The sequence below is a fragment of the Lampris incognitus genome, chromosome 2 (assembly GCF_029633865.1).
Source record: "Lampris incognitus isolate fLamInc1 chromosome 2, fLamInc1.hap2, whole genome shotgun sequence".
Taxonomy (NCBI): domain Eukaryota; kingdom Metazoa; phylum Chordata; class Actinopteri; order Lampriformes; family Lampridae; genus Lampris; species Lampris incognitus.
In genome coordinates, this window is record NC_079212.1 from 137,160,967 (window position 1) to 137,187,802 (window position 26,836).

A 26,836-nucleotide genomic window follows, 5' to 3' on the forward strand; every position below is an offset into this window, starting at 1 on the left:
AAGGCTGTGACTTGTATTTGGCGCTAATGCATATATTGTGTGCAGCGTGTATGATAAGATGGGGAGATGTGTGGTGGTGGTGGTGGGAAAGGCTGGATGAAGAGTGTATGGGGGCGGGGGGGCAACAGTTATCGGATATGAAGGGTACAAATGTTCCCCCCGGAAACCAATTGTTAGGTCGTGTGGAGGTGTGCCGTACCGCGAACCTCCGGGGCAAAGAGCAGAGGATGCTGGGTTGAGGTTCTCTGGTTTGAGATGCGTGTCTTGTCCTCCGCTACCAGCTGGTCTGCAGTGTTTGGTTCCCACTAATAGCATGCTCTTTCCACGTATGTACAGTAGTAGTAGGACTTGGTAATAATTGTTGTTTTTTTCTCCCTTCTTGGTATGGAAGAGACCATTGTTGGCAGTCCAGTCGATATAAAATATCTTGTGAACTATAGCTTTGTTTTCTGTTTGTTGATTTTTTGGTCTCTGAAAGTTTGATGTTATGAACAAAATAGGCTTAAGGCATGAATAAATCAAGTCAGCTTGCAATTTAGAGACGTTCCCCCATCCCCAGTCCTCTCTCATGTGCTCTCTAGCCTGTTCTGTGTGGTGTTTCTCCACCACCCCATATATATATATGAATGCTTGTGTGCAGTAGTTGGTACAGTAGTGTGGTATGTAATATTTATGCCATTGCCATGTGTTCAGAGTTGGCTTTGGCGTAGTTGGGGGTTTGTAAGGCTTGAATGTGTCTGCATACGAGCTCTCAGACTCCCCAGAGATACTCCACAACTTCACCATCTGTTTGAAAAAAAGAAAAGACAAAAAAAAATTCAGTGGGTCTCTACTTCACATGGACCCTTTCTCCCATTAGAAGAAAGAAGAGAGAAAACTGGCGAAAGAATAAGAGATTGAGCGCTATGCCCCCTATACTGAAGTGCAAATTTGAAATTTAAAATCTGCGGCGCCTAATGACTAAACAACCTTGTGCTGAATGTCCCCGCTGACTTTGTAACAACTCTTATTTGAGACGTCTCTCATGTGTCTTTAGAGAAGAAGCGCTTTTTCTTCCTTATTCCCGCTTCTCTGGGGGCCGCGGCGTTCTTCAACAGTCTCATTGGTGTATTAGTTTAAATGCAAATGGTGACAAACAGAGGACATCAATATATCATGTAGTATTCAGGGACACTTTAATATCCTAGCAAGTTTGGATGCATCATTACAAACAATTAGAATTACATAAACCGAGGAGATACACCATCCACAAATGCTACGCCACATGACATAAAAATACAGCAGGACAGTTAAAGGTTTTATTAGAAACACTGGACATGTCTGTCAGTATGCAATCCAGTCCATCACCAGAGGTGTAAAAACCAGGTCCAGAAAGTAGAAGTCCTAACCATGTACTTGCTCCACCCATGTTACCAAACCAGCTGATTTCACTAACTAGTTTCCCCTGTCTAGTTGAGGAGTATTGTTGACTAGAATCTGCTGGTGTAGTACATGGGTGGAGCAAATACGCAGTTAGGACTTTTAATTTCTGAACCTGTTTTTTACACCTCTGTCCATCACTATGGCCTAGCAGAGCACATTTATTTCTCCCCCCCTTTTTCTCCCCAATTATATCTGGCCAATTACGCTACTCCTCCAAGCCGTCCCGGTCACTGCTCCACCCACCCCCCGCCGATCTGGGGAGGGCTGCAGACTACCACATATATACCTCCTCTGATACATGTGGAGTCACCAGCCACTTCTTTTCAACTGACAGTGAGGAGTTTCGCCAGGTATTAGCATGATCCTTCCAGCGCGTGGAAGGATCATGCTAATACCTGCAGTTCCCCCTCCCCTCTGAACAGGCGCCCCAACCGACCAGAGGAGGCGCTAGTGCAGCGACCAGGACACATACCCACATCTGGCTTCCCACCCGCAGACACGGCCGATGGTGTCTGTAGGGACGCCGGACCAAGCCGGAGGTAACACAGGTATTCAAACTGCGATCCCCATGTTCCTAGGTAATGGAAATAGCACATTTAATTTAACCGCCCAACTACAATTCAAAAACAAAAGAACAGAAAGGGTGAAGAAAGGGCAAGTAAATCAAAAGTTAACTTGCCAATCACAAATTATATCAGACAAATGAGTCAATTGCTGAGGAAGTGTGGGGAGCCCCAAGACTCATCATCAGAGCCGGCTAGCACAAATAAACGCCACTGTTCTCTGCTGAATATCAGATGATAACACAACCGTTGGCTTTGTTGTACCTCCAAAGACCGCCACAAAGCCAGTCGAAATGACTACCCGATCAACCCTCGAAACAAAGAAGTGACTAATTACACCCCCCAAAACGCAACCCACCTGAGAGTGTAATGTTCTTTTACCACAAGTAGAATTTAAATAAATAAATAAAGAAGACATGCATGGTACACCAAAAGATGTGCATTATAGGTACACTAGAAGAACCCCGCTACAAGTTAGCGGTTTGGTTATCCACCCGTCTAAATCTCCCTCCTCTTCATCCTGCCAGCTAACCGCCTTCCCCCTGCCCCTAAACCCCCCCCCACTCCAACTCCCTCTCCCCAAATGCTCAGAATCATCTGAAATGCCGAGAAAAGTGGTTTACCCCCCTCACTCCAACTCCCTCTCCCCAAATGCTCAGAATCATCTGAAATGCCGAGAAAAGCGGTTTTTAGCCATTTTTTAGAAAAATGCATATTTTGCATATTTATGCATAATTATGCATAATTTTAATTTGCTGGGATTTTTCCCGTACTCTCTGGAACAATACCTACCACCTCCAAAAAGAATTAGGATCATAAGTGCTTTAGTTTTCGGTCCCGCTATCTACACTAACACCACAGACACACACATTACGAAAATATATGAGTAGATACACCTGTCTCTGCTGTTTACCAAGGCACTGGCTCTAGACCTGGAGCTGGGCCCCTGGTAGTTCAGATGGATTAAATGCAGAGGGCAATGAGTAAAAATGTTCTCACCAAATGAATCACAGAAAGGTGAATCAGTTCATCTGGACACGTTCATTGACAGATACGTTTCATCACTCATCTAAGTGACCTCTTCAGTCTCAACTGACTGCAGGTATCCCCACCCTCATAAACAATACAGGGGCATAACGACCGAAAACAACAATCAGTTTCATATGAAAATATGGGCGTGACCATTAACTAGAGTTACAATGGCCAAGAGTACTATTCACATAAGATTGGGGAATGGTTGCAATCACAGCATTGTAAAATGGTGGCAGATGTACTCATAGCACCCGCCCCCCCTCCGGTTCAGAAATGGTACTTCCCTCTTCACATAGATGACCTCTTGACTCCCCATTCAAACCAGCGTTCCTCCCTATCAAGGATGTTCACATCCTCATCCCTGAAAGAGTGGCCACTGGCCTGTAGATGTTGTAGACTAAGTCCTGGCCTCACGTGTTAGCTTTCCTGTGTTGTGCCATCCTCTTGGCCAGCGTCTGTTTTGGTTTCCCCGATGTGCAAGTCACGGCAATCCTCCTGGCACTTAACCGCATCAGCATCAGTTTAGACTGAAGAGGTCACCTACGTCGTGTCCAGATGAACTGACTCACCTTTCTGTGATTTCCCATCTGGATTACTGAGTATGCATAAAAATGTTGGCAAATAAATTGTTTTCTAACTTTCTAGTAACTTAAATAATGTCCAGATATCTGTTTCACAGAGACAATATATCACAGGGCAGCTCCTTTTAAAACAGCACAGTATTTAACACTGAAGTTACCATCATTTGCTTTTACTAAAGTTCCTAATGTTGTGATAAAGCTATCATAAATAAAGCTTCCACGATTTAAAGAAAATAGACACATAAGTAATCTGTAAATGAATTCATATATAAGTGATTTTTATGCTTAAATGTGTAAATGAGATGTATGTGGATGACAGGCCTGCTCATAACACCCCCACAGGAAGGTGACTACCACGAAGGGAGGGGTGGTGCAGCACTTAAAAAGTGGGACAATGTATTCCCACCCACAGAGAGGACCCCATTACCCACTTAGAGAATGAACCGACTGCAATCACCACAATTAGCAGTCGTAAGAGAGGGTTGGAGGGTCTCAAACGCCTTCAGTGTTATTAGTCCATGCAGGGAATGGTAGAATATGCAGAAATAGCAACGTCAAACAATAGTTATCTGGATAAGCTGTAATTTCAGTGTTGTTCTTTTGGTAATTTTTTCCTGTTAGATAAGTGAACTCGTGAGTGACTGATAACATGCTATATTAGTACAGTTCAATGGGGAGAGACATGGTGAATGAAGTAAAGATAATTATTTATTATATCATGTGGCAAAAATTAATATGTCAAGGAAGTCTGTGGCGCTTAGACTCAATGGGGAGATTTGTTTTTCTTGGAATTTTCCCCTTTTTTTTGCTCCAAGTGTACTTGGCAAATTACCCCACTATTCCGAGCTGTACCGGTCACTGCTCCACCCCCTCTGCTGATCTGGGGAGGGCTGCAGATGAACCACATGCCTCCTCCGAATCATGTGGCGTCACCAGCTGCTTCTTTTCCCCTGACAGTTAGGAGTTTCACCAGGGGGACGTAGTGTGTAGGAGGATCATGCTATTCCCCCCAGTCCCCCCCCCCCGAACAGGCACCCCGACCGACCAGAGGAGGCGCTAGTGCAGCGACCAGGACACATACTCACATCCGGCCTCCCATCCGCAGACACGGCCAACTCCATCTGCAGGGACGCCTGACCAAGCCGGAGGCAACACGGGGACTCGAACCGCCAATCCTTGTGTTGGTAGGCAACGGTCACAGCCAATTGTGTCTGTAGGGACACTCAACCAAGCCAGAGGTAACACAGGGATTCGAACCGGGATCCCCGTGTTGGTAGGCAATGGAATAGACCGCCACGCCACCCTGGATGCAACAGGGATCGAGATATTTTAATCGAGGGGCATCAGCCCTGAGCAGCAGCATAATAAGTTCCCCCATGGAGTCCAGACACTGGTGGTGGTGGCTGATGACTTCTGCTGAGCTGACAGACAGGCATATGGATGGATAGATAGATAGAAATTCCAGTTCCTCTTATCGTTCCTCAGCCAGGGGCGTTAACCCTAAATTGCATGTGTTTGATGGTGGGAGGAAACCCACACACACACGGGGAGAACATGCTAATGTCACACAGGAGGGACCTGGAGTTTGAACCCAGGACCTTCTTGCTGTGAGGCAACAGTGCTAACCACTGGGCCACCGTGCCGACCCTGTAAGGCTGATGATGCTGGTGAGGAGATGAAACTTACGATCTGCGAGGACAAGGCAGTGTTGGGGAGGTTGAGGGGCACATATAACCGTGGCACGAATGCTTAGAGGTGGAGAGAGAATGATATTTAAAAAAGACAGCAGCAAGATGATAGGCTCACCATGCAGCTGTGTATCCGTGCTCTTGGATAGATGAGAACAGGCTACGCGATCAGCCGATAGCTCAGTTGACAGCTGCAGACAATGACAGCGAGGGAACGTATGAGTGAGCACGCGTGAGAGGACGGCAGGATAAAATGAGAAATCGAACTACAGGCCTGTGCATGCAAAAGGTAGTCTTCCTGACTGAACTTTGGCTAAAGCTCCAGTAGTCTGTTCTGATGAAACACTAAAAGCTGCTTCTCCCAACTCCTCCTCACGCTGACAGGTTTGTACTGTTCATTTCAGAGACACTGTTTGATTTAGGGTTTAGGAAACATTACCGTCTGGGAGTAGAAGACGTCCGGTGTGCGTGATCAACATAATTTCTGCCTAAACCCGTCTCAGGCTTGATTCTAAGAGCCGCTTTATTACATATAAGAGTTTTAACACTTCTACGATCACATGAAGGCACATGTTGCTGTCATGTGCCTTATTGATAAAATGCAATCCGATTCTTTTTTATTATTATTATTATTAACATGGGTTATAGTCAGGACAAACAATAAAATTAACATTTTAAATAAATTCATAATAAATAAAAAAGACGATTATTGGGATTTCAGGACAAATGTCAAAAGCATATTCTGCGTGTTTTACATCAAATGTTGTATACCAAGCATCCGGCTAGCATAGCGGTCTATTCCATTGCCTACCAACACGGGGATCGCTGGTTCGAATCCCCGTGTTACCTCCAGCTTGGTCGGGCGTCCCTACAGACACAATTGGCCGTGTCTGCGGGTTAGAAGCCAGATATGGGTATGTGTCTTGGTCGCTGCACTAGCGCCTTCTCTGGTCGGTCGGGGCGCCTGTTCGGGGGGGAGGGGGAATAGCGTGATCCTCCCACGCGCTACGTCCCCCTGGTGAAACACCTTACTGTCAGGTGAAAAGAAGCGGCTGGCGACTCCACATGTATCGGAAGAGGCATGTGATAGTCTGCAGCCCTCCCCGGATCGGCAGAGGAGGTGGAACAGCAGTGACCGAGACAGCTCGGAAGAGTGGGGTGATTGGCCAAGTACAACTGAGGAGAAAGGGGGGGGGGTTGTATACCAATTACAACTGAGGAGAAAGGGGGGGGGTTGTATACCAATTACAACTGAGGAGAAAGGGGGGGGGGTTGTATACTAAATACTTATTAATATGGTTGTGTTCTCTCTATGAATCAGGATCAGCAATCAGGAACACTTTGTCGTTTCACTTCATGCAGTTGTGTACATGAAATGAAACGAAATGGCGTTTCCCCCAGCCCACAGCAGTACAACACAAAGACAAAAACACACACAAAAACTACAAGAACACACATATCCAAACTAACACACATATCCAAACTAAACAAAAAACCACTGTCCAAGGAAACGAACGCCAGCAGGGTGACTGTTGGAACCGCCGGTCTGCATGGGCTAGCAGTTAGCTTAGCTGCCCCGCTTCCACATCCTGTCAGACCGCCCGAGGCGGAAACGCCTGGGGCGCAGCTCTGGGCAGGGGCCGTGGTCCCCAGGCCCACCGGACGAAGCAGACCAAGTTAATGAGTTAATGTTCACTGTTTTGGTGCATTGAAAGCACTACTACTCGACACCTAATTACTTCTGCACGCTTACTAATTAAAGTGTACAGCTTTGGGTCCCGGGAGCCGGCATATCAATTTTGTCATAGAGAAAATAACCAAGTAAATATCACACCGCAAAAAAGGCACATTACACGTCAGACTTTGATTAATTGTCATTTGAATACAGTGTTTCTTGATATAAATGATCTTTGAATACCAATCAGCGCTACCAATTAGTGTCCTTATGAGAGGTCGGGAAAGTGCTGCTGACTAAAACGCTGGAAATGAGGGTGATACGGTGTGTTGGGAAAACCGGCCATTAGCATTTAATAAAAGCATGACATCAGGACGGACGGAGGGTTAGTGGCAATATCCAAATGTGAGTTTTGTTCAGCGTGATTATAGGGAGATAATCTCAACACGAAATTTCAAACAAATGTGAGAAGCATCACAACATCTCCAAGTATGTTATAGCAACAAAAAACAACACACACTACAAGTAGTAGTAGTAGTAGTAGTAGTACTAGTTATAGCCCAAAAAAAAACTGAGCTGCAAACCAAATTTTCGTTGTGCTTTTTCATCTTTGGCAGCATGCAGCTTCAGAAGGGTCCCGCGGGCCTGCATGTCTACACCACTTGTCTGGTCCTAGGACACAAAGCGCTGAAGGGCTGTATAAAGCAGCGAGGTTTGCGAAGGCAAAACACAGACGCTGTTACACTCACCCACTTTCTGTCAAACTTCCCCCACCACAACAGTGTCTCATCTGATTTTTGGAATTTCCTTCCCGAAGGTGAAACTTTAGTCATTTTCAAACGGTTTTCGGACTCATTTGCGTATCCTGCCACAATTTAAGGCTCTTCTTATGAATATTTGATCTTCAAAAACCTTTATCGATTTACCACTCAAGCTAAAAAAATAAAAAATGAAAGCAAAATATGAGTGCGTAAGGCACATAATGTCTCCGGATGTGTTATTTAGTGAACCGCATCAATAAAAACATCTCCACTGATATGAAAACTTTACATCTAACCAGAATATCAATAAGGCTATTCTCCAGGTTATCAGGTTAAAATTTCTTAATTTTTGACAATATTATAGAGTGGAGAGATGCAACTGACTGAACAAACCATTATTATTGCAGGTTACAATTTTGACATTAGTTCAATATAATGTTTTATATCGAGCTTCCTTTGTTTAAGCACATACGTACCATGATACCAGTAGTAAAAGATCATAATTAACATTACAATCAACACCAAAGGGCCTCTGGGTGGCGTGGAGGTCTATTCCATTGCCAGCCAACACGGGGATCGCCGGTTCGAATCCCCGTGTTACCTCTGGCTTGGTCGGGCATCCCTACAGACACAATTGGCCAAGTCGGAAGCCAGATGTGGGTATGTGTCCTGGTCACTGCACCAGCGCCTCCTCTCGTCGGTTGGGGTGCCTGTTCGGGGAGGGAGGGGGAACTGGGGAGAACAGCATGATCCTCTCACACACTACGTCCCCGTGGTGAAACCCCTCACTGTCAGTTGAAAAGAAGCGGCTGGTGACTCCACATGTATCAGAGGAGGCATGTGGTAGTCTGCATCCCTCCCCGGATCGGCAGAGGAGGCGGAGCAGCGACCGGGACGGCTCGGAAGAGTGGGGTAATTGGCCAAGTACAACTGGGGAGAAAAAGGGGGCAATTCCAAAAATAAATAAATAAAAGATCAACACCATAGAACTCTAAAACACGTCACTTTCATTCAATCTCGCTATCTAATCCATCCCTTCATCCATCTATTTATCTGTTCATTCATCGACCCCGTTATTCAGAATAATGGCAGTAAAACTGTGGTAAATTAATCAGTGCCTTGGTTTCTCATTTCTGGACAAATGATAACATGGTGCCTCAGCCCACTTATAGCTGCACACAGCTATATTTAACCATTTCTGATGGACTAGTGTTCACATCTATTTTTCATAAGACGTGTGATAAATCATAACACACGCCCTTTGTTTACCAGTCCCTCACAACTGGGTCCATGTGTCCTGTCTTTCATCACAGTGAAATCACATGCTGACTTTAGAACTGCAGCAGTTGACTTGGTCACGTTGTGTCTGCAAGTCAAAGGTCATCAACACAACCGCGTGTCGCTCATCTGCACTCTCATCAAACATGGTACCTGATATTAGGTGTTTGCAACTTATTTTTCTTCTACAAATCGGGGGGGGGCAAAGTATTGGGGCACTGTTGAGGCGTGTTATTGATAGCAGTGTTATGCCCCTTTTTCCACTACATGGTACCGGCTCGACTCGACTTTTTCGTTTTCCATTACTGGAAAGTACCGGCATTTTGGTAACTGTTACCACTTTTCTGGTACCACCTCTGTGGGGGTTCTGAAAAAACAGGAGCGGGTACCAAAATCGATGCAGACCAGCCACACTGAGGGGGTACTGTTACGGTAATGGAAAACGACACTGCGAGTTGAGCTGGTACCATGTAGTGGAAAAGGGGCATTAGTTACACTTCTTGTGTTAATGTATTGTTGTCTCCCTGTCCTCTATGCATGTCTTGTGGTATGCATAGTATGTGTACATGTATTAACTGTATGTGAAGCTCTGTGCAAACAAATATCCTCCTGTGAGGGCAGTTAACTATCTATCCCTCTATCTTCACATGCTATTGTGCTATACGAGTCAAATCCTCCCTGTTCAAACCATTTACAGGCTACAGTATAGTTACTAGTATATTTAGTATTATTTATTAAGTATATTTATTATTTAGTATATTTACTAGTATATGTATTTATTTATAGATTTAATATATTTATTTAATATATTATAATTACATTTATAGTATATTTATTTATTTAGTTATCACAGGGACCTTTACTATCCTGGTGGGCATCATTTGAGCCACAGTAGGTGCAAAAACATGTGGCAGTGACTCACATATAGCCACATCTTCACACTGTTATCTTTCTTGGGAGGAAAAAAAAAAACAAGTCATCTGTCCAGACATCTGGTGTTTATCCCACATTGCGATCATGACAGTTATTCAAGCATGTCATTGTAAAAATTAACATCACGTTAAGCTGGAATGTCAACTTTAACAGCAGCTCTTTATCATCACAGTAACTTGTGCTAAACATGGCTTTTGTGGTCTATTAGAGGTCACTTTGTAGTAATTCCCATCAATAATTGCCAAGGGTAAAGCTCTTTAGTTGTGTGTTGTCACAGTACATTATTAACAAGGCTGTTGGCTACCTGGGATAGCGCGGAAATTATCTTAGATGACTGCGGTGCATTTGAACACTTTGTCATCCGTGCCGCTGTTGGACTGCCATGCATCAATGTCACCGGGATCAAATCAACACAACAAGTAGATTTATCTGTTCTTAATTGCAAGTTTTCTAATATTAGGGCCAACGCTTGTGTATCCCAGAGAAAATAAGAGTGCGAAGTGTATAAATAATTAAAACATGCCTGGAATTCACAAAGCTGTTGACTGAAGGACATATAACCCATACACCCACATTTTCCTAAGTAGCACTTCAACCGTATAAGCCCTGACTGTGAAATAGTTGATATTATTATGCAAATTTGAAGTGGCATAGGTTAAGGTAGATTTTCAGAACAATGTAACCCCTTGTGCCCTCATATTCAGCTTTCTCAGCAAAACAACTGAGCACATGGCTGATAAAACTGAGGCTGTTAAAGGGCTTTTGTGGTAAACACTTATGTATGCATATATATATATATATATATATATATATTTATATATATGTGTGTGTGTGTGTGTGTGTGTGTGTGTGTGTGTGTGTGTATAAGATGCAGGGTGAAAAACTACAGTACATATTTTTTCATGCATTGGTCTAATTAATGCACATCTGTCTAATATGGGTGCATGTGGGTGTTGGCACACATTATCATGTGTGCACATGCACACATGATAATGTGCTGTTTAAGGGTCAGACTGCATGACATTATGTGGGACCTATATGAGCTGAAATGCACATATTCAATCAGTCAATCAAGTTACATTTTATATAGCGCTTTTCTGCAACAGCCACTCAAAGCACTTTACAAAAACACTGACCCATAACCTGTAGTGCAAGTCAGAATTGGGGATTCTAATATCTATCATTAAGTCCTTTACTGTGTCGAGTTTAAATGCAATTTTACAAACTGGAACTCTTAGCACATTCTCTTGTTTGTAAGTGAAACTTTACAGACTGGAACTCTTTTCATACATTCTCATACTGGGTGAATACCCATTTTCGTTTCTTTTTAAGTCCATTAACCTCTCAAGGTCCATTGACTATTCCACAGTCCATAGTTTTGTTCGAAAATGTGTGTCAAACAGTCCATACGTGTGTTGATGGCACTTTACTTGGATGCAGGCTAACAAGTCTCTCATAGGTGTTCAACAGCATATGACATGAGTATATGCACTCAGTTAGGACCACAGTCCAGGAACTTGTGTTGTGTTGGCTAGCTTCAATTAGCAATCCGTGGCAAAGCAAGGAAAGATACTACTTAATGTGTCGTCTTTTCCCAAAACCACCGTGATGTCGGTGGTTTTGGGAAAAGGAGGTTGGGGCTTGTTTTGAAAAAGCATTCAAGCTCTTCCTATTCACACTGCTACATATATATATATGCACACAGTTAATAGCTATTATGTTGCCCCGTGTCACGCCCCTAATTTCGGTGACAGCAACTAATGAGAGGATAGAAAACATTTGAAATATTACAACCAATAGGGTAGGTAGTTACGATGCACAGCAACCAATGGTGGGGTAGAAAACATTACAGTCAATGGGTTAGGGGTTGGGGCTTGTTTTGAAAAAGCATTTAAAGGGCCAGGTTACTGCTGAAATAGCATACATTTAACATCACCTTGTTATATGTTAAATGTATGCTATTTCAACAGTGCCCTGGCCCTTTAAATAATATTGAGAGGACATCTGTCGCCATCTTACAATGCTGTGACTGCAAACATTCCCAAATCCTCTGTGAATAGTACTCATGGCCGTTGTACCTCTAGTTAATAGTCACGGCAATTTGCCTATGAAACTGATCGTTGGTTTCTGTTGTTATGCCACTATATTGTTTATAAGGGTGGGGATACCTGCAGTCAGTTTAGACTGAAGAGGTCACTTATGCCCCTTTTCCACTACATGGTACCGGCTCAACTCGCGGAGTGTCGTTTTCCATTACTGTAACAGTACCCCCTTAGTGTAGCCGGTCTGCATTGATTTTGGTACCCGCTCCAGTTTTTTGGAACCTCGACAAAGGTGGCACCAGAAAAGTGGTAAGTTACCAAAATGCCGGTACTTTCCAGTAATGGACAATGGAAAAAGTCCAGTTGAGCCAGTACCATGTAGTGGAAAAGGGGCATTAGATGAGTGATGAAACTTTTCTCTCTCAATAAATGTTGTGTCCAGATGAACTGATCCAACTTTCTGTGAGTAAGCACTTCAGCAACTGTTATCCATAATGTAACGTATAAATAATAATGCTTGAAAAAAAACAAGGACACTGTCCATTTCTGTTGCCTTCACTCTTGGCTACTGCACAGTGGACTTAAGCAGACACTGACGGTCAGCAAGATTTAACCTTCGTACCACCTCCTCTGCTTCAACATCAGACAGAGATGTTCTTGGGGGATCTCCTTCGCCTCAAGCTGGAAATGTCTGTGAATGTTCTCATTCATCCAGGTCATGGTTATCCAAAGGAATTGAATCGAGTGCAACTGGACTTGGTATATATACCGTGATATATATATTTCACGGATATATACCAAGTCCAGTTGCACTCGATTCAATTCCTTTGGACAAGCTGGAAATGTGCTGCAATAGAGGATTTCATATTTTAGCCCAATATAGCATTCCCCTTCAGCAGTTTTTATTGGAAAATATTAAGTGATTATTGTGAAATAGCTTTCAAGGACCACTAGTAAGTGAATTGAGTAAGTGTGCTTCATCAAAAAGTATTATTTTATTGGTAAAATTGTTGAAGAAGTGGTGTTCTCGTGGAATACTTATTAAAATACTGTCAAAGCAATAGATGGAGTAGTGTTTTAGAAAAAGGTACAATGGAAGCTAAAGAAATGGTGGCCCTTATATATCTGTAAATGCATAGCAGTATTGTTACCAGTCATAGTATTTCACAGCAATTAGTGGTATTAATTGTGAAGAACATTTCTTTCAAGATATATTAGGGGGATTTGCATTTAGCCTTTTATTTGTATAGCTGACCAAGACACAGCCCAACGAGTTTGAACAACGTTGTTATGGCTCGCCCACCCCACGCCGGCAGCCAATCGGCTCGTCAGGGCCGGGCTTAGTCATCAGGGCTGGGCTTAAGTTTGGTGGCCTCCCACGTGCCCGTTGTCAGTTCGTGTTGTAACCTCCCCGCACCCGCAGTAGCGGCTACTCTTCTCCCACGGTCCTTTTCTCTACGAACTCATCCCAGCCCTTGGTTCATGTTTTTCCCTTGCAAAGTTTCCCCGTGGAAGTATCCTGCCTCGTTCCCGTTTGGATTACCCGCGAGTTTTTTTCTCCCTTGGACTTTCCGTTTTTTCCTTGTTGCTCATTGCCTTCCTATGTTTGAATAAAGTACACCAGTTTTTCGGCTAACTCCATCTCTGTCTGGTGTCGTGCGCTTGGGGTCTTCCACAAACCCTAACAGTACGAACTGACCATGACGACCCCAGCCGACACGGAGAGCGTACTGGCCAGCCCGCTTCGAGCGGCCCTCATCGAACAGATCCGCCTGACTAACTCCCATACCCAGCAGCTAGAGGCAGCCTCCGCCGCGGTGAGAGATCTTCAGACTTGGGTCCCGCCCCTCCAGGCCTGTGTGGGTAACCTAACGAGGGAGCAGGCGGCGTTGGCGAGCCAACAAGCAGAGATCCTGCGGCAGTTGCAAACCATCACAGCGGCTCTCACCATCCAGCCGCCGAGCCAGCCTGCCCCTGGAGTCGTGGGTAACCCGCCCCCTGGCCCGTGGCCCCGGTTAACCCTGTGGGGCTAAATCCAGTTCCCCGGGAGCCCTGCCTCTCCAGCCCATGACCGTTTGATGGCGACTTTGAGACCTGTGCCACGTTCATCATGCAGTGTGAGCTGGTCTTCCTGCACCAACCCAGCATGTTCACGTCTGATGCTGCCCGGGTCGCTTACGTGACCAACCTGCTCACAGGCCGAGCAGCTCAGTGGGCCACTGCTTCCTGGTCCATGAAGGCCAGTTTCTGCCTCACCTACGACGCCTTTGAGGCGGAACTACGGAAGGTTTTCCACCATCCAGTCGGTGGCCAGGACCCTGGTGCTCGGCTGAGCAGTATCCAACAGGGCAGTGGCAGTGTCACAGACTACTCGGTGGAGTTCAGGCTGGCTGCAGCTGAGAGCGGCTGGAACGACCAGTCACTTCGGGTCACCTTCCGGAGAGGTCTCAGCGAGGCTGTCAAGGACCAGCTAGCCACCCGGGAGGAGCCCACCTCCCTCGAGGACCTGATCAAGCTCGCCATCCGCATCGACGGACGCCTCTGGGAGAGGAGGCGCGAGCGAGCCCTGCGTGGATCCCCCTCCATTCCCCAGTCGTCCAGCACTCCTAACAGGATCCCTACTCCCGTTCACCCCACTTTCCCTGTGGCCGTTTCTCCCCCCGCACCCCAGACCATGACGGGGGAGGAACCTATGCAGCTGGGGTGCACGCACCTTAGTCCGGCCGAACGGGAGGCCCGGTTCAAGGTGGGTCAATGCCTCTACTGTGGCCAGAAGAGACATCTGATCAGTGGCTGCCCCACTCGGCCAAAACACTAGGCTCACTGGAGCTCCGGGAGATCCTAGTGAGCCGACTTTCCTGTTCCCACCGTCCTGCCCCACAGAACCATCTAGTTAGCGTTACCCTGGCCTGGGCTGACCAGTGGCTCACGGTGGGTGCACTCCTCGACTCGGGGGCTGATGAGTGTTTCCTGGACTCGGAGTTTGCGGCCAAGGCTAACATCCCGCTAGAGAAGCCCATGGAGGCCTTCGCGCTGGACGAGCGCTGCCAGGCCAGCGTCACCCAACACACCCACCCTGTCTCTCTCACCATAGCAGGTAACCATGTGGAGAGACTTCGGTTCTACATCATCCAGTCCCCGTTAGTCCCTGTGATCCTAGGGCGCCCCTGGTTCGTGCAGCATGAGCCACACATCGCCTGGGCCTCCGGTACCATCATGGAGTGGAGCTCCTCCTGTCATGCCCAATGTCTCCAGGCTGCTCCTGCCCCATCCCCCCCGACGTGCCCCTAGTACCCCGCCTCCCGACCTCTCCTCTGTTCCCCCTGAGTACCATGAGTTAGGTGAGGTTTTTAGCAAGACCTGGGCCCAATCTCTTCCTCCTCATCGACCTCCACTCTGGGGCACCTCTTCCTAGCAGTCGTCTGTACAGTCTGACCATCCCCGAGAAAGCTGTGATGGACGAGTACATCTCCAAGTCCTTGGTAGCGGGGCTCATTCGGCCCTCGTCCTCCCAGGTGGCAGCTGGATTCTTTTTCGTGAAGAAGGACGGGGGCCTCCGACCCTGCATTGACTATCGCCAACTCAATGAGATAACCGTCAAGAACAAGTACCCCCTTCCTCTCATGAGTTCCACCCTTGAGCCCCTCACCCAGGCTACAGTCTTCACTAAGCTGGACCTCCGGTGTGCCTATCATCTGGTCCGGATCCGGAAGGGGGACGAGTGGAAGACAGCCTTTAAGACGCCCCGGGGTCATTATGAGTACCTGGTCATGCCGTTCGGCCTCACCAACGCCCCGGCGGTATTCCAGGCTCTCATGAATGACATTCTCCGCGACATGCTCGACGAGTTTGTGGTGGTGTACCTCGATGACATCCTCATCTTCTCCAGGACCCTCGAGGAACATGTCCAGCATGTCCGCCGGGTACTCGAACGTCTCCTCCAGAACCGGCTCTTCGTCAAGGCAGAGAAGGGCCGGTTCCATTCCCCTTCTGTTGACTACCTGGGCTTCGTCGTTGAGAGGGGACAGACCCGGGCCGACCCCCGCAAGATCCGGGCTGTGGTGGACTGGCCCGATCCCACATCACGGAAGGAATTACAGAGCTTCCTCGGGTTTGCGAACTTCTATCGAAGGTTCATCCGGAACTACAGCTGCGTGGCAGAACCTCTCACCAGGCTGACTTCCCCCTCCCAGCCGTTCATCTGGTCCCTGGCTGCCCGCACTGCGTTCCAGTCCCTCAAGGAGAGGTTCACCAGCGCCCCGGTCCTGCTCCACCCCGACCCCAAGAGGCAGTTCATCATAGAGGTGGACGCTTCGGACACCGGGTTGGGGGCTGTCCTCTCCCAGCGGTCAGCGTCTGACCAGAAGGTCCACCCATGCGCCTTCTTCTCTCGCCGGTTCCTCCCCGCTGAGGAGAACTACGATGTCGGGAACCGGGAGCTGCTGGCAGTGGTGGCTGCTCTGGAGGAGTGGCGCCATTGGCTGGAGGGGGCGGAACAGCCGTTCACCATCTGGACGGATCATAAGAACTTGACTTTCATCCGGGCAACCAAGCGCCTCAATGGTCGGCAGGCACGGTGGGCCAGCTTCCTCAGTCAGTTTGACATCACGCTGACTTATCGCCCCGGGTCCCGCAACACGAAGGCAGACTCCCTGTCCCGACAACACCCGAGGAGGGAGCCAGACAGAGGAGCCGACTCCCATCCTTCCTGAGGCCAGGGTGGTTAGCGTGGTTACCTGGGGCATCGAGACCGTGGTCAGGCAGGCGTTGCGCTCCCATCCCGCCCCAAGCCACGTCCCTCCACGCCGCCTATTCGTTGCGGACGCAGTCCGGCCCCAGGTTCTCCAGTGGGGCCATGCCAGTCAGTTTGCTTGCCATCCGGGTGTCCACCGCACCTTCACCTTTCTGGCTCGGCGTTTCTGGTGGCCCACCATGAGGAACGACGTCAGGGACTTCGTAGGAGCCTGCTCCGTCTGTGCTCGCAGCAAGGCCTCTCACCAGGCACCCGCGGGTCTGCTGCAGCCCCTCCCAACTCCAAGCCGGCCCTGGTCCCATGTGGCGTTGGATTTTGTCTCCGGACTGCCGCCCTCCCAGGGTAACACTGTGATCCTGACAGTGGTGGACCGCTTCAGTAAGGGAGTGCACCTGCTGGCCTTCCCCAGACTCCCATCGGCTTCTGAGACGGCGGACCTCCTGACGAGCCACGTGTTCCGTCTCCACGGCCTTCCCCTGGACGTCGTCTCGGACCGAGGGCCCCAGTTCGTCTCCCAGGTATGGCGGGCCTTTTGTAAGGGGTTGGGTGCCTCTGTTAGTCTCTCCTCTGGCTATCACCCACAGACTAACGGACAGACAGAGAGGATGAACCAGAGCGTGGAGTCTGCCCTCCGGTGCGTGGCCGCCAAGAAGCCCAGCTCCTGGAGCCGGTTCCTCCCCTGGGTCGAGTATGCCATCAACTCCCTGGTCAGCTCTGCCACCGGCCTCTCACCTTTTGAGGTGTCCCTGGGCTACCAGCCGCCTCTCTTTGCTGCGCAGGAGTCGGAAGTGGCGGTTCCCTCCATGCAGGCCGATCTGAACCGGTGTCGTCGCGTCTGGGAGGTGACCAGAGCCGCTCTGCTCCGGGCAGCTGAGCGCACCAGTCGGGGAGCCAACCGACGCCGGTCCCCAGCACCTACGTACCAACCAGGCCAAAGGGTGTGGCTGTCCTCGAAGGATCTCCCGCTTCAGTCCACCGCGAAGAAGCTGAACCCCCGGTTTGTCGGCCCCTTTGAGATCAGGAAGGTTCTCAGCCCCGCGGCGGTGAGTCTTAAGCTTCCGGCTTCCTTGAAGACTCATCCCGTGTTTCATGTGTCTTGGGTTAAGCCTGTCTCCCACAGTCCTCTGATGCCTCCGGCCCCGGCTCCGCCTCCCCCTGAGATCATGGATGGGCACCCCAGGTGAAGGTCCGCCGGCCGCTGGACGTCCAGCGCCGAGGAGGGGTTCCAGTATTTGGTGGACTGGGAGGGCTACGGTCCGGAGGAACATAGCTGGATCTCCCGCCAGCTCATCCTGGACCCTGGGCTGCTCACTGAGTTCCATCATTCCCATCCCGACAAGCCGGGCAAGTCGCCTGGTTGCTCCCGTGGAGGGGGGGGGTACTGTTATGGCTCGCCCACCCCGCGCCGTGGCCCGCCCACCCCACGCCGGCAGCCAATCGGCTCGTCAGGGCCGGGCTTAAGTTTGGTGGCCTTCCACGTGCTCGTTGTCAGTTCGTGTTTTAACCTCCCCACAGTAGCAGCGATCCTCCTCTCACGGTCCTTTTCTCTACGAACTCATCCCAGCCCTTGGTTCATGTTTTTCCCTTGCAAAGTTTCCCCGTGGAAGTATCCTGCCTCGTTCCCGTTTGGATTACCCGCGAGTTTTTTTCCCCCTTGGACTTTCCGTTTTTTCCTTGTTGCTCATTGCCTTCCTATGTTTGAATAAAGTACGCCAGTTTTTCGGCTAACCCCATCTCTGTCTGGTGTCGTGCGCTTGGGGTCTTCCACAAACCCTAACAAACGTGCTCCTAAGCAAATGGTTTATGAGTTATGGAGATATTTTGTTATAGCGCCACCTATTGGACACACCTCATAAAATATGGAAAGCATACTTGTTTGTTCCTAGTGAGATACTACTTCATCAGATTTGCTGCTCAGACCCTTAATGATAAGAGCCATTGTATAGGGTGTGACCTTGTAAGCCAAATAATAACAATTACATGTGTTGTGATGTGAGTGGCAAGCCCATTTCTTGTATTTCACGTCTTATTTCAAAGACAGTGTTAAGTGTTTTATAGCTACAGAGTTTATGTGGGCACGTCAGGAAATTTGCTGTTGTTTCAGTCTGATCTAAGATTACATAGCCTGTGCTGTGATGGTGTATTTCGCTGCTTTGTTAAAGTGTTTAATAACGTATGCCTGGCAATTAAATTTGCGTCAGCCTTACTTAGTTTGATAGACAGATGAGGATCGTAACCTGGCCTTGTCTCATTTAAGATTACTGCCAAAGCTGTTCTTCCATAAGATGGCTCCATTTAGATCTATATGTGCACCTATGGAAGGCTTCTTATCTTCTCTGAGGATGAGGATGACTTTGAAGTTGGGGCAACCCCTCGGTCACACAGGGGTCGTTGTTTAATGAAAGCACATTCCGCCTGACGTATGGGGGTGGAGGCTTGTGTGTTGTCCGGCACCCAGTCGCCACAGTAGAATGTAGGGTTGCCAGGGGTTAATAAAGCTCTTTTTCTTCTTCCCACTATTTCCTGCCCCAGTTTAATAGGTGTGTGCTGGAAGAGCTGTGTGCTCTGCTGCAGCATATTCTAAAACAGTGACTCTCAATGCAGATGCCCTACTACTGTTAAGAGTTTGGTGCACAATATTCAGCTAAATGAGAACAACCGTTTCCAATAATGTTTGCTTCAAGGTGTTTTCTCTTTCTCGATAAACATACCTCTGTAAATGTTAAAGAATTCCTGACAGTACATAGGTGTATCTCTCCTCTCCCTCCCCCATGCACATTTTGTGTGGCTACTGTTGGCCTGTTGGGTCATATTGTGTTTACGTCACACCATTCAATACTACTTTTTATTTGGGGGGAGGGGTCCCCTTTTTCTCCACAATTGTACCCGTCCAATTACCCCACTCTTCCGAGCCATCCCAGTCGCTGCTCCACCCCCTCTGCCGATCCGGGGAGGGCTGCAGACTACCACATGCCTCCTCCGATACATGTGGAGTCGCCAGCCGCTTCTTTTCACCCGACAGTGAGGAGTTTTGCCAGGGGGACGTAGCGCGTGGGAGGATCACACTATTCCCCCCAGTTTCCCCTCCCCCCAGAACAGGCGCCCCAACTGACCAGAGGAGGTGCTAGTGCAGCGACCAGGACACATACCCACATCCGGCTTCCTACCCGCGGACATGGCCAATTGTGTCTGTAAGGATAGCCGACCAAGCTGGAGGTAACATGGGGATTCGAACCAACGATCCCCGTATTGGCAGGCAATGGAACAGACCATCATGCCACCCGGACGCCCCTACTATTCAACACTTTTGCAGTAAATTTATTCTTTCACATGCTTAAATTACCGACAACCACTTACATTGTAGACGGTTAGTTTTCTTTCTAGAATATGTCATCTGGGTCTAGTTCTTACCCTGTGTCAGTTGTTATCACCTTTTAAACCAAGGTTGTTGCAATATTCCTGTCATAAGACATAAAAAATATACAGTTGCGTGAAGCAAAGTGAGAACAGTTGTTTTCCTTTTTTCTTTTCTTTTTTAGCTGTCTACATTCAAGCAACTTAGCAAAGCTGCAAGACCGCATGTTTTTCCTCTTAGCCTCCTTTAGCCTGAAAACACCCAGACCAGTCCTTTGGAGCAATATCATTGTTAATATTAAGGGCCAATAAGCCCATATTCGTAAAATTCAAGATCATTGCAATATGCAACATCTTTACATTACATTACAGTCATTTAGCTGACGTTTTTATCCAAAGCGACTTACAATAAGTGCATTTAACATAGGAAATCAGGAGAACTACTAGTCATCAGAGGTCATAAGTGCATCTTCTCTCTAAACAATCATCTAAGAGCAAAACCAGAGCTAAAGTAAAAGCGCAAGAAAGAGATTTTTTTTGCTTTTTAAATGAGTGAATACAATAAGTGCTAAGAGCAAGTAACAGGGTAGTAGTTCTTGAAGAGGTGAGTTTTCAACCTGTGCCGAAAGATGGGCAGCAACTCCGCTGTCCTGACATATAAGTGGGGAGTTCATTCCACCACTGTGGGGCCAGGACAGAAAAGAGCCGTGACTGGGTTGATCGGCAGCAGGGGTCTCTGAGCTACGGGGCAACCAGGCGTCCCGAGGCAGCAGAGCGAAGTGGTCGGGCGGGGGTGTAGGGCTTGACCATGGCCTAGAGATAGGAAGGAGCTGTTCCTTTCGCTGCCCTGTAGGCTAGCACCAGAGTCTTAAACTGGATGCGAGCAGCTACTGGGAGCCAGTGTAGGGACATGAGAAGGGGGAGTTGTGTGGGAGAACTTAGGGCGATTGAACACCAGACGAGCTGCAGCTTTCTGAACAAGCTCCAGAGGTCTGATGGCCGACGCCGGGGCACCAGCAAGGAGGGAGTTACCGTAGTCCAGCCGGGAGATGACCAGAGCCTGGATGAGCACCTGTGCTGTCTCGTCGGTGAGGAATGGGCGAATCCTCCTGATGTTATAGAGGAGAAATCTGCAGGAGCGAGCAACCGATGCAACGTTTGCAGCAAACGACAGTTGGCCGTCCGGGATCACACCCAGACTCCTCGCAGTCCGAGTTGGCATCACCATGGTGTTTTCAATGGTAATGGCCAGGTCTCGGTGCGGGCAACCTTTCACCCGGAGGAGCATCAGTTCTGTCTTGTCCAGATTGAGCTTCAGGTGGTTTGTTGTCATCCACTCCGAGATGTCAGTCAAGCACGCAGCAACGCATGCCTCTACTTATGTGTCAGAGGGAAGAAAGGACAAGATCAGAACAAACTCTTTTAACACGGTAATCTGAATTCATTGATAAAATACTATGGCGATGGCAACCACTGTGGAAAAGCTGTCATGATCATGTGACCGTCTACCTTCTCCTGCACAGAAGGATGGATCACCATGGGAGCAATTGTTGATTTAGTAATTGGAGTCAGAGCGGATATTGGTAGTTGTTGGTTAAACACACAACCTGCTGGGAAATACTGTAACATTTGTGGCAGTGCTGAGGGCTTACGACCTCAAAACTGGCAAACTTGCTCTCGCACAAACCCCACCGCTTCCTGATTGGCTAATCAAGGAGGAAATAGAATCCTCCATCCTAACTGGCTGATCTCACAAATGCATGAAATCACTAGAAACAGCCAAGTTAAGCTAACCAGGCTAGCTGGCCAGTTCACCAGCAGCATTCTACCACGTCCATGTTCTAGATGGGGGGGGGGGGCCGGGAGAACCCCCCCGCCCAAAAAAGTCTCATTATCACAGTTCAACTAAATTAGCATAAACAAAAACAACAGAAAAAAGGTATTTTGTGGATTTCCCTGGGGGGGGATATAATAAAACATGTAAGGGAGGTAAATGTTATGTGTGACATGATAGAGCTTGACAACTCTTGGTCCAGAAGATATAGGCTCGGTGATATGTTAGCCTCGGTCCAGCAGATGTAGGCTCGGTGATATGTTAGCCTCGGTCCAGCAGATGTAGGCTCGGTGATATGTTAGCCTCGGTCCAGCAGATGTAGGCTCGGTGATATGTTAGCCTCGGTCCAGCAGATGTAGGCTCGGTGATGTGTTAGCCTCGGTCCAGCAGATGTAGGCTCGGTGATATGTGAGCCTCGGTCCAGCAGATGTAGGCTCGGTGATGTGTTAGCCTCGGTCCAGCAGATGTAGGCTCGGTGATATGTTAGCCTTGGTCCAGCAGATGTAGGCTCGGTGATGTGTTAGCCTCGGTCCAGCAGATGTAGGCTCGGTGATATGTGAGCCTTGGTCCAGCAGATGTAGGCTCGGTGATGTGTTAGCCTCGGTCCAGCAGATGTAGGCTCGGTGATATGTTAGCCTCGGTCCAGCAGATTTAGGCTCGGTGATATGTAAGCCTCGGTCCAGCAGATGTAGGCTCGGTGATATGTTAGCCTCGGTCCAGCAGATGTAGGCTCGGTGATATGTTAGCCTCGGTGCACCGCACCAAGGAGCTGCAGCCACCGCCGTTTCCCAGGTGTGTGCTGCGGTCGCAGGGAAATGAAGACACATGCGGGCCATTAGTATTCATTGGCATGCTCATCACTGACAGAGCGAGTAGCGCTCCTGTGTGTACAGTGGTATTACCGCAACTAAGCACTGGGGCTGCACTAAAGAGTTTTAACACTCACAAACACACACCAATGCACTTTGGACATCAGCACAGCCAGCAGGGAGAACGCCAGGGGATAAGATATGATTTTTCTCAGACACAGAAGTCCGACAGGCCCTCCCTCTTTGTCTCCCTTTCTTGTTCCTTCTGCCTTTTTCTGGCTCTTTCTCAGCCTGTGTATGCCCCCCCCCCCCAACCCCTCTCCTCTTCTCTCTGTGCTGCACACACACATCCTATACGTCCTAGATTTGATATTCAAATCTCACTGTATGCTGCAACATCATACATACTCGCGCACACACACATCCTGGACTTGATATTCAAAACTCTATGCATGCTGCAGCATCATACGCATGCACGCACACACACAGAAACTGTACACATAAGCGGTAAGCCTGCTGTATACCAAATGCAATCTTTTCTTTTTGAACATGTACAGGATAAAATAACTGATGGGGTAGACCAAGATGGTGTGGCACGTTGGAAAGGCGTGAAAAAAAAACAACAAACAGTGGAGATCTGTACATGTTTTGCTTGTGCTTGTTTTGCTAGTAACCGTGTTTCCCCAAAGAGGTACAATCATGATTACAAACTACCATATCACTGTTTTTGCTCCACCGTTTGTGAAGGAGCACTGGGTATCACAATACAGACAACGCACACTTGATTAATCCCTGATGAGCTTCAGTTTGTCAACACATCACAAGAGTATGCACATTGCAGCGTTTACTCTGGACCCACTTAAACTTCTGAATACTATTGTTTTGTTTTGTTTTGTTTTTTTCTACCAGCTATTTTTTGTTATTTTTAGCCTCGGACCAGAACTGTAATTCAAGAGGGATTTGTATCTTCAGTACTATTCCATGCAAATTGTTGTTGGTAAATTTTCAATTCAAATGAATATGGGGTAAAGCCATGTCATGCAAAAACGTTATACAGATAGATTTGCCTATTCTGTATAAATTTGTTTGTTTTGTTGGCTATTAGTGTAAACATTTTTCTCTTTTTTTTTGTTTTGTTTGTTAATGTTTGGTTTTGAAGGCTCCTTTATCCTCATCCATTGAAGTCGCCGAGAGTTGAATTTCAACCCAGTTCATTTTATATATAACCCCCATCTATCCCCCCCAGCCCAGACACATCATCATCACCATCACTATCAATACAAACAACAACAACAACCAGTACAGATGACATGTTTTTGGCGAGTCTTAAGACACCCTCGGGGCGGGGGGATGGATGTGCAGATCGTAACTTGGTGTGACATTCGGGGATGAAGCCGGGATTTGGGTTTGAGCAGAGCAGGCCTCCTAGCCAAGCCATCCTGCATACCAACTGAGAAGGGGGGCGGCTAGATGTCCCACCGGCCCATCTGAGACATGCATTCACCCCACAACCCCATCTGCCATCCCTATACCGTTGTGGTCATATGACAGGGGCACATTTCCAGTTAAGGCCTGATCTGACAAGTATTTCCAGCCAGGGTCATATCTTGTAGTGCATGGCACAAAAATGTCACTGATAGAACAGAACAGTGTCGTCAGTGTTGGAGCAAGGCAACGTTATTGAAGTAATAACCCCCTGCTTTAACTTCTAAACTAGTGTGGGGGAACTGCAGAAAAACATAAAAATCTATTATATCAGGGACACTTTTTCACTTCATTTCTATTTCTATTATTATATATTATATACATATATGTTTAATATATATATAGCTTATGGCATGAAACAGGCTCGTACTGTCTCAAAGAATTTACTTGAATCACTGGATTATTTTGCTCATTTGTTGACCACGTTCCCTACTGTTGAGTGTTTCTTTTAACAAAGTTTTATATATATATATATATATATATATATATATATATATATATATATATATATATATATTATTGTTTTGTTTTGTTTTAATATGTTAACTGCATTCGCAAACAACATGAGCCATCTGTTTGGTTTGGGTGTCACTAGAGAATTTAGCAGTTTGCAACCACTTTCAATGACATTCAAGAAGAAAAAAAAAACTCAACATCATGAGGGCATAAAAAATGCACCAAAATTGTACCATTTGTCATATGATTTTAGTCTAGCAGTTAAACCATTGCATTTCATGTCATGTTCTCAGCTCATATTTGACATTGTCTAACTGATTGTTGCATTTTACCCATACTCTTCAAGCTGTTGAAAATGTGCTTTTATGAAGATTTGAGGGTCACAACGTTTGTATTTCCGTGAGATGTGTATCCACCTCTACTGACTGAGTCAAACTCCTGGTGACTATCAAAAAATTGTCATCTTTCAACTTTAGTTTGTCCGCTGCCCTATCTGGAGGGTGGGGTATTTGTTTGATGAAATATATTTTCCTCTTATGTGTTCAAATGGTTTAAATTGTGGTTTAAAGCTGATGTCAGTATTTGTCAGATTATGTCTCTATATCTTGATTTACTACATTTGTCATCAGTGGACTGTAACGTTTCCCTCATGTTTGCATTCTCTGAAGAACAGAATTCTTCTGTTTCAGGTATCACATCCATTTATTATTAGCGAAAAAGAAAATGAGAGGCAGTGTTAAGGCTATTGTTTTCCCCTTCTTTCTTAAAGGTCTTTACTCCTGTCCAGCTTTTATGTTTTATGAAAAAGCACGAAAATAACCCCAACATTAAGGGATTATCAAAGCTAAATAAAGTACCTAAGTCAGGGAACTGTAATTAAAACCTGGAGGGTACCACTTCCAACAGCGGCACCCATTCACCTCTGTTGGGCGCCCATAATGCTGCACTGAAGTACCAGTAATGACCAGCGGCAGGTATTTCATTTTCTGCTAGAGGGTAGTCCTGGGTATAAAAAAAAAAAAATCAATATTGGTCATGACAGAAATAGAAAAATTGTACACATCAGATGTATTCCACAGATAGACCATAAAAGAAAATTTGGTTTCCTCATCATTGACAATCAAGCACAAATATTTATTATCACAAAATCTCCTCACAAAACAATGCAGAAACTCTTGTGCTATATGCTGAAGTGTAGGACAACTATAATTTTCCTATATTTCTTTCTACTTTTCTCTCACAAAATAGCTTACAAACCTTATCTGGTCTATTGACACATTGTCTAACCATGGCAGACTCAACTTTCAAAATGGTTATTCATCCCATTTCTAGGCTATGGCAATGAGATTAACCCCAAAGACCAAATCAAGCCATTGTAAATTAATTTCACTGCATATAGCGGACATGAAAATCAAGCTAGTTACAACATTATAGCCTGTTGCATTTGACTGGCAGGCAATAAGAAGAGAGTCTTTTTGGGCTGATCCCATCTTCTCCCTAGTGGCTATTTTCATTTTGGTACTTCACCCTTTGGAGAATTGTTGATGATTGTTAAGTGGGTGGTTGGTACATGGAGACCTAAATTTTATGCTAATGCTAAAGGAAACTCAACATTGAATGAAGCTCATCATCATTTAATTGGTAGACATCCTGATATTTGATGTAATCAGCAGACCTCATATGATGGGAAAAAAGAAAAACTTTTGTTCTAAGACTATACTGTTTCTTTGTGCAGCTTCAGAAGCATGATCGTGAAGAAGAGGATGAACCTTCCAAATGGAGAACAGAGGCGGAAATGGCTGCAGAAGCTACAGAATTGAGAAAACAACTCAACTCAACTTAACAAATCCAGCTGGTAAAAAAAAGTACTGGGTATTTTCAAAAACTGGATGATTCTATGAAAATTATATCTAATATATACTGAACAGTTATAAATACAGAAAAAAATGATCAGGCCATCCAAATATTTTTAAGTGATTTTCATCATGCATATGACAGATATTTAAGCTACTGTTTAGATGACATTTTTGTTTTATGCTTTAATGATGTTTTGGGAGTATTTGTCTTCCATCTGGCGTATCCTTAAATTTTAGCACATTTTAAATGTTTTAAATTGTTTGCCAGAGTTGGAAAATTATTAGCATCTCTTAATGTTAGCCAGCGGCTAACA

At 46.7% G+C, this 26,836-nt stretch overlaps 1 protein-coding gene across 1 annotated transcript in view; it reads left to right on the forward strand.

The window, feature by feature from the left end:
- fhit (fragile histidine triad diadenosine triphosphatase) overlaps positions 1-26,836 on the forward strand; it is a 473,490-nt gene that overhangs the window by 436,380 nt on the left and 10,274 nt on the right. The window contains exon 7 of the mRNA XM_056274400.1: positions 26,402-26,521. Coding sequence (XP_056130375.1) covers positions 26,402-26,509 — 108 coding nt within the window. The 3' untranslated portion in view covers positions 26,510-26,521. The remainder of the gene's footprint in view (positions 1-26,401; positions 26,522-26,836) is intronic.